At 58.4% G+C, this 8,282-nt stretch overlaps 2 protein-coding genes across 2 annotated transcripts; both read right to left on the reverse strand.

Annotated features, from left to right (window-relative positions):
• Positions 1-375: 375 nt before the first annotated feature.
• On the reverse strand, positions 376-4,851 carry DICSQDRAFT_71854 (uncharacterized protein; the record flags this gene model as incomplete). Its single annotated transcript, XM_007370940.1, has 14 exons — positions 376-496; positions 553-1,246; positions 1,311-1,538; positions 1,603-1,755; positions 1,822-2,498; positions 2,567-2,681; positions 2,753-2,906; positions 2,971-3,032; positions 3,060-3,061; positions 3,086-3,133; positions 3,187-3,276; positions 3,334-3,408; positions 3,475-3,710; positions 4,267-4,851. 14 exons carry the CDS (start codon positions 4,849-4,851, stop codon positions 376-378), a joined length of 3,240 nt encoding a protein of 1,079 aa, XP_007371002.1.
• Positions 4,852-5,762: 911 nt separating this feature from the next.
• On the reverse strand, positions 5,763-6,682 carry DICSQDRAFT_150521 (acyl-CoA N-acyltransferase; the record flags this gene model as incomplete). The annotated part of the gene is made up of 6 exons (XM_007370941.1): positions 5,763-5,821; positions 5,906-6,034; positions 6,127-6,236; positions 6,315-6,399; positions 6,505-6,574; positions 6,659-6,682. The coding sequence occupies 6 exons, from the start codon at positions 6,680-6,682 to the stop codon at positions 5,763-5,765; spliced, it is 477 nt and encodes a 158-aa protein (XP_007371003.1).
• Positions 6,683-8,282: the final 1,600 nt, after the last annotated feature.

Below are 8,282 nucleotides of genomic sequence, written 5' to 3' on the forward strand. Positions count from 1 at the left end.
GGCATATGGATGGACGGGGACTTGACATGCGGAGGGAGATATCGAGAGGAAAGATGAAGGCTATTGAACAGAAGTGTCGAAGTGTCGAACTAGGCCCAAAAGATGGAATTGGATCGCAGGTGGCGCAGATGATAAATGCTGTTACGGTATGGGTCAAAAATACAAATACACAACACAGATAGGAAGGTCGCGAAGAGCGACAATGCACTAAATGAAAACACGACTCAAGAGAATGAGACGAGAAGAGCACGGAAAGACCCAAAAGGAGCCAAATTGAAACAAAGACACAGCTCTAGAACCCAAAAGACGACCGAATGGACCGCATAGGAGGCACATACAGGACGGATGGGCGCGCCAAGGCACTCACAGCCAATGCTATGAAGCCGCAGAAGGCTGCTGGGATTCGTGTGTTTGCTGCAGCCCTCGTCTTCGACGCTCCTCCGCGATGCTGAGCATGCTCTTCAGACTCTTCTCGAGCACCGGTTTTGTGAGAACGCTGAAACAAGCCCCGCATCAGCAACTGGCCTGCAACAGGATGGATGGAGTACGCACTGATCTACCCCCGCATTCACATACTCCTGCTGGTCGCTCAGCAGCGCGTTCCCAGTAACTCCAACCACGAAATCCTTCCGATTCAGCGCCCTCAGCTTCGCAACCGCATCCAGCCCCGACAGCACCGGCATCTGGTTGTCCAAGAACACGACCGCAAACCGGTACTCGTTCTCGTTCGCCCCCACACCGTCCAGCGACAGCCCGCCCGAGCCCGTGTCTTCCGACGACGGCGTCTCGCGCTGCGTCGTCCCGTGCAAGATAAGGTCCAGCGCGACCTCGCCGTTCTCCGCCGTCATCACTTTGCACCCTAATCGGGTGAGCATCCGGCTCATTAGCTTCCGCGTGAGCGGATCGTCATCGACGACGAGCACGTTCAGCTTCCAGTCGTCCCGCGCGCTCGACCCAGACGTCAATAGTGACGAACCGCCCTGGCCTGGCGGTGTGCCCGTCCCGGCAGAAGACGTGGGCGAGATGAGCGCGCCGTCGACGGTGAACGCTTGCGGTTTGGGCAGGTGCGTCAGACGCAGCCCGCGCACAGTGTCTGACGAGTTCTCCGCGGGAGGCCCGGGTCGTTGCGGATGTGGTGGCGAGTCGTCCCCACCTGGAGTCTGCAGCTCTGTTCCTGTCGACGGGTCCCCGATCGTCCGTGTAAGCGGCCCCTCCGTCGGCTGTGTCGAGATCTCCACGAGCCCAGCTGGGTGTATGCGCGTCTTAGCATCACGCTGCCACCATACACGAACCAAAAAAGGCGAGCGCACCTTGCTCCATGATACTGTGCAGCGCTGACGAAGAATAGGACTGGTTGAAATTGAGGGATGAGCGGACATGGTCCAGTCCGTCCCGACCCACAGCCCCTACCTTGGGCACAGTTGGGTCGTGGTCCCTGTGACTCCCGTACAACGCCCCTCGTGGACTGCCGTACTCGTCGTCGTCGATGTCGGCGGGCAGATTGAGCGCTGGGAGCGCCTTGCTTCCGACGCCGAGAGCTTCATCGACATACCGTCAGTAAAACCTTGCGGTCAAGACGTGATGCAGGGACTCTACACTCACGAAGCTCAACCCAGAACGTCGATCCCTCCCCGACCTTGGACTGAACACCAAGACGTCCGCCACTGAGCTTCACGATCTGCCTCACGAGCGCGAGGCCGAGCCCAGTGCCCTTGCCACCCTGCAGTCGTCCCTGCTCCGTCTGGTTGAAGGCAGCTACTCTCGCGCATCAGTAATGAATGTTTACCTCCGACCCCACCACGACGATACGAAACCACTCACAGAATAGCTTGCTCTGCACCATGTCCTTCGGCCTGATGCCGACGCCCGTGTCTTTGACCTCAATCCGGACCACGATCCACTCCAGCGGCGGCGCCGGCTTCCCGGTCAGCACGTTGTGCTGGTTCAGGTGCGACTTGGACAGCTTGTGATGCTCGTTCGCGCCCGCGGACCTCGGCTGGCCCCCACCGCTCTCCTCGTCGTACACGCTCCGCCTCTCCGCCGCATCTCCCTTCTCCGCTCCGTCCCCGTCCCTGTCCCCATCTCCATCACCATCCTCGTCTTCGTCATCCTCCCCGTCCTCTCCCACCATCGACGAATGCCGCCCGGGAATGACGAGCTTGGTCGTGATAGTAAGCTTCCCGCCCGCAGCCGTGAACTTGCACGCATTGCTCGCCAAATTCGTGATGATCTGCCGCAGCCGCGTCTCGTCGCCCACGACGATCCCGTCCTCGTCCGGGCTATCCTCAAACTTCCGCCGAATGTCCTCCTCCGTCTCGCCCATCGCCTCGTACAGCGCCCGGCGCGCGACCTCGTCGATGGAAAGGTCCAGGTCCGTGATGAACTCCAGCCGCCGCGCGTCCGTCGCCATTCTGAGCGGGATGAAGAGCGAGCGCATGACCTGGTGGAACTTGTACGGCTTCAGCACGGACTCGAACCGCCCGCTGTCCATGCGGTTACTGAAAGCGGGAGCGTCAGCTGTCGAAGCGAGCACGCCATCGCGGAGCGGAGCGGAGATAGGACGTACAAATCGAGGACGTCGTTTAGGACTTTGGACATCATGCTCAGACTCCCTTCGAGCGCCTTGAACTCAATGTCTTGTGTAACCGCTCCCGAAGCCGCCATGTTCTGGACAGCGAGGACTGCATCAAGCGCGCATACATTCCGTTTAGCACAGCCCAATTTATGACGACCAGCAGTGGCAAACACGTACGCGCAGTGTTAAGAGGGACACGGACTTCATGGAAGACGTATGACGTGAGTCGCCGTTTCGAATCCGACGCCTTGCGTTCGTTGACCTGTGCCTTCTGCGTCGCGCGAAACTGGACCTTGAGCTGATCCCGTAGCGTGTATAATCGTCTCTCGGCCTGATATCGTCACATCATATCCATGAGCCTTAAACAACCCAAACCAGTCAGGTAGTGTACCTACGTTTTCACGCATATAATGGATATAGAGCAGGAAGCCCTGGAAGAACGCGAAGTTCATCAAATCTGCGGAAGATTAGGGATTAGAACGACGACTGGCGCAAGATGTTTAGCGTGACGTGCTTCGCACAAACGTTGTCTTGTGAGGGACGATGAGTGCAAAAGACCTGCATTCATGTCAATATTGTTCAGGGCACACCAGACGACGTCGAAGACTTACATGATGAAGAAGACCAAGGCACCGAGCATGGCAGGGAATCTGTGCAGTTTCAAGCCAAACAGAGCGATGGTCTGCAATGCCGAAGTATAGCTGGCGCGATCACCGTCAAGACGACCTTCGCCATATGATGGTGGACAAGAGACTCACTAGAACAGCGTCAGGTAGTCCTTGTTATTGCAGGTAAATAGCGACCGAGATGGATCGTACTGTCCACAGAGGTACCTGCATATGGCGAACGAGTGTGAACTCTCGTTCCACGTTGAGCCTGGAGAGGCATTTGTCACTCACATGAAGAGGATCTGGTATATCGACCAGATCCAGATAGCGAACACAAGCACGACCTGGTAGATCGTGCTCTTATCTCGTGGCCAGTCATAGATGACCATCGGAGGGATGATGAAGCTGAAAACTGGGGCGACGCCCCAGTAAAAGATCTTGTCTGCGAGGGTCAGCGGACGGGGGATGAAGCCGATACCAAACGCCCAGTTGACGATGAGGAAGGCTGACGACCACAAGGCAAGGTTCTGTTAACCACAAAACGCATAGTGAGTATTATCGAGTTCAGAAGCACGACGAGAGAGCCGGTGAAACATAGAAAGAGAGTAGCCGAGATGAGGGAGCGACGTCAAGTGCAAAGCTTGAGCATCTCCAAGCAGTCGGCGAGATGGTCAAATATAGCAACCAGGCTAGCTTTGGCGGCCTGAGAAGAATATTCATGATCTCCACAAGTGAGAAAGCAGCGAGAAGATGTGACTAGGCGTGACTGCTATCGCAGGGCCGGCATGCCCGGAATCGATGTCAGAAGTGGTAGACAGCATACTCCGCGGCGAGGGGATCTGAGCCAACGATGCCAGCGAATGTTGCACATCCAGGGCTTCTCATGGGGACAGTAGGGAAGCGAACGTGGCATAACGAGCCAGGCACTGCGCGCTGCGTCGTTATGACTGCCGCTTCTCTGACAAGGTAAAGCCAGAGGAACGGGAGCATGCAGAGCGCAAACAAGTGCAACTTCGGGGCCCAGAGGTCGACAAACCAAAAGATGAACCGTACCCAGGACTACTACGGAATTCGAGGACTCACCTTTCGCAAAAACCAGTTCTCCTTGATATAATGCATCTCCGACTTCTCGTCCATAAACCTCGTGCTGAAGAACGAGTGCACAAGCGGCCACAGCCGCCAGCGGACGAAAATGAGCGGTCTGCACACGCCCCAGAAGCCCTCGGGGTGGATCGCGAACGAGTCGCGGTCGGTGTTCGTCCCGCCCAAATGATTGCTGCCCGTCTTCTCCGGGGTGCCGCCATGCTCCGAATGGGTGACCGAGCTGCTCTTGATCTCGTCGGACCACTCGCGGTCGACGACGACCTCGTCGACCCTGTCCTCTACCTGCTCCTCTCCGCCCCCGGCCTGGCCGTCCTGGCGGGAGCGCGGGTAGCCCGAGCTTTCTCCCACGCTGTCGTCGAAGTTGGACGAGCTCGAGGGCGCGGTGCCCGAGCCAAGTTTGCGCACAAAGCGGTCCCAGTGGACGCGGAGGCCGCCCGAGATGCGTGCGTTCTTCTTCATGCGCAGGCGGCGGTCGTTCGATGGGTGGTTGGCGGGGTACGAGACGGGGGGCGGGAGCCCGTCTGAGGGGAGCCGGAGGCTCGTTCGGGGCTTCTCTGTGGCCATGAAGGAGGAGGTCAGGTCATCGCGCTTGGTGGACGTCGCACTGGCGGTCCAGGAGGCAAAAGAGTTGCCCGAGCGAAAAAGCATGGGATCGGAGTTTCAGCTCAACACAACACTTGTGCTCCGGAAAAGACCTTGTCCGGTACACACGCACGCACGGAAAAGTCGAGGAGGAAGGAGGTGAAGACCAGACCAAGCCCCGTACAGACGGCCGGGGGCAGATGCCAGTGGGTTGGGCGGTCAGCGACGGACGACGAGCGACGAGCAAGCAGAGTATGGCGGCGAGGACGAGGAAGGGGAGAAAGCGTGTTAAGCTTTGGAACCGAGGATATTGAGTGACAGAACAGTGACCATAAACGGACTCGATCAGTCCCGTCCAATACCCACGGCGCCTCTGCGGCTGTGTGCCTCCCTGACGTCATGTCCGTCCCTGCGCTCGACTCGCGATCGCGCCTGATCGCGCAGTCCTGCAGCGGCCAGCGGCGGCATCCCACTCGCTCCGCCTGCCAGCCGGCCGCCACACGGCCCCTTCGAGTGCGCCGTCGGGCCAGCCATGGCCCGCTTTCCTCGGGCCGTAGGTTATCCCCCGGCCGGCTGACGGCGGAAGCAGTTGAGGCCTGGGCCCTGGCCGACCACTCCGCCCACTCGCCGTGAATACGAAGTCTCTCTTTTGGTGACTTTACACAAGTCGCCGCTACTCGTGTGCTGCTGGCGGGCACCATGATGCAGGGTCGCCTTGACGGCGTGGCTCAAGCCTGCGCATCTGTCACCTCCTCCGCACGTCTATTCACCAGGACGAGACCGGCCGAGACGCCAACAGGTACTTATGAGAGGCTCGTTCTCCCTTTCAGCCACGCGCGTCCGTCACCACCTACAGTATCTGAGCGCCTCTTCGACCACGCCCCGCGGTACGCTCATACCTCGTCCTTCTTCAGGACACACCGCATCACATACGCATCTTCCCCATCCGCATCTACAGCACCCGGAACAGAATAGGTACATCAGTACTCAGGACGTGGCCCAGCAAAAGGCAGCGACGAGCGGTTCTAACACGTACAGTAGCCCTTCTCCGTCTCCTGCACCCGAAAGCCGAGCGTGTCCCGGTACAGCCCGATCGCTGCCCGGTTCGACTTCCGGACGTGCAGCATCACGTACCCGGCGTTGTACACCTCCGCCATCGCCCGCTCTAAGTATGTTCAACAAGTCAGAAGTCAGAGGTCAGAAGTCAGGACGCGACATGATGCCTGCGACCTCGTGGCGATTGCAAGGCGCACGTACGGGACTGCAGCATGAGCCGCTTCGCGAGCCCCAGCCTGCGGTACGAGCGCAGGACGGAGATGGAGACGACGTGCCCGTGCGCCTCCTCGCCTTCGCCGACGTCCTCGTCCCTGTCAACGTTCGATATCTCAATGAGCGTAATCCTTCTCAAACGAAATGAACTCCGGCACCCGGGCCCGCCGACTCACATCCTCGCGAGTATGTACCCCACGATCCGCCCACCGTCCTCCGCCACGTAAGAGAGCTGCGGGTGCGACAGGAGATAGAAGAGATCTGCATGGGGGATCCGCGTGTCAGCCTCAGGCTACGCACGGCTTCCCGTCGAGGCACAGGATCTGGAACATCTCAGCCCAGTGCTAGTGAGTACGAGACGCATACAGTAGCGCATCGTGTAGTTCTCCGGCAGGTTCTGCAGGTTGCACGCTTGCATCGCGGTGAGGTCCTCGACCTGCGAGCCCAAGCAGATGAACAGGTGCGCAGTTGAGTGTATGCGCGCGTATACTGTAGCACTGGAGGGGGGCGGGAGACGCACCCGGGCGAGCCGTATGCTCAGCATCTTGCGAGTGCTATCCGAAGTCTAACCACAGTGTTCTTAGCCGTTCTGAAGGCTACTCAGCAGAGAAGACGGCGTCGATCAAGGCGATCGCTGCGATGGAGCGTAGAGCGTTTTGTAACCGTGTCTTGCGGTCCGGATATAAGGCGAAGATAGCATCCTTCGAGGCGCTGTCGATCGTTTTTCTGCGTGTTGCATCACGCGACGACATGACGGACCTGAAGAGGTGATACGAAGAGCTGTATTCTCTCTGAGAAGCGCAGAGTCCGACTTGATGATCATCAAATCCTCCGGAGAGGGCGGCGTGGTGCAGGATCTACATGAAATGTCAATAGCTGCCGCGGGAAGCGCCTGAGCTGCCTTATCGGCATCCGTGGCAGCGCCTTCAACTTGGAGGTCAGGCTATAAGAACACATGGTGGTATGGAGATGAGCCGAGTTCGCGCACGCGGCATATGCGTATGTAACATATGCAGCGCGTCACCCTTCAGTTGTTCATGGCGGGCCCCACTCAAGTAGACGACATGAAGCCATAGTGGGCCCGCTACCGCCCCTCTACCGCGCCTCGCATACAACCACCGAGATCATACAAGAATCGACACAGCATGTCTGTGGAAAGAGGGTAATGTTACAAGTTACATTGGAGCTAGGAGATCAGTACTAGGAGAGTACTGCTCGCCGAATTCTCAGGACATGCCCTCGGAGTGCGAGAAGCCGTCCATATGCTCCCGGGTCTCAACACCGCTGCCTTAGCTCCGAGGGCGACCTGTCTCCTCCACTTCCGAAGAAGTCCCTCTGATGGAGGGAACACCCAGGGAGCCAATACCGCTGTCCAGGATGACCGACGTCACTTGAGGCGACCCATGAAAGCCTTGCGACGCCTGCAGTGGTCCCAACGGCCGCCTGGAGGTTGATGATGGAGCGCGAGGGGAGGATCTCTGAGGTACCGGATGTGGGTGTTCAAACGTTCAGGACGGATCGGAAGGCGGCCGGAGTGAATGTGGACGCACGCCGTGACTAAGACGCTGACGGCACTCATTGGAGCGACGTGACGCTGAGTATTTGGTGACCATGATCAAACCGAGGAGCAGTTTCCGTTACGATACTCAGCCTGAGGTCTGCCGCTTCAAAAGATGAGCTTGCGACGTAAAAGATAGATGTGGTACCTGTAGTACGGACATCAGCAGACATCTACGGAGTACCAATAGTGATGTTCAAGGCCGGGCTTCAAGCCCTAAAGCCCCGGGTACCCGGCCCTCAAAAGCCCAGCCCAACCCGGCCCTCCGTCGGGCTTTCAGGGCTTGAGGGCTCGGCTTGAGATTTGGTAGGCCTGAGCCGGGCCCTCAAGCCCGGGCTTTTGACCCGCCTGCGTATTTACTCGAGTATCACTTCAGATGTTAAGAAAGATGTCTGCATGGTATGATCAAGGGCTGAATTGACTTCGGAAAAGCACTTTGTGACTCACAGGAAAGAACAACGCAGCTCTACAGGCAGCCGGAGCTCGCGCACTTGGAAATGGGCGCTAGCACTGCCGGATTTGGTGACTCCGACACTCTCACTCTCTCAGAGCGCGCACTTTCCACGATCTGTTGTCCGAGTCTCAG

Source organism: Dichomitus squalens, assembly GCF_000275845.1.
Source record: "Dichomitus squalens LYAD-421 SS1 unplaced genomic scaffold DICSQscaffold_81, whole genome shotgun sequence".
NCBI lineage: Eukaryota > Fungi > Basidiomycota > Agaricomycetes > Polyporales > Polyporaceae > Dichomitus > Dichomitus squalens.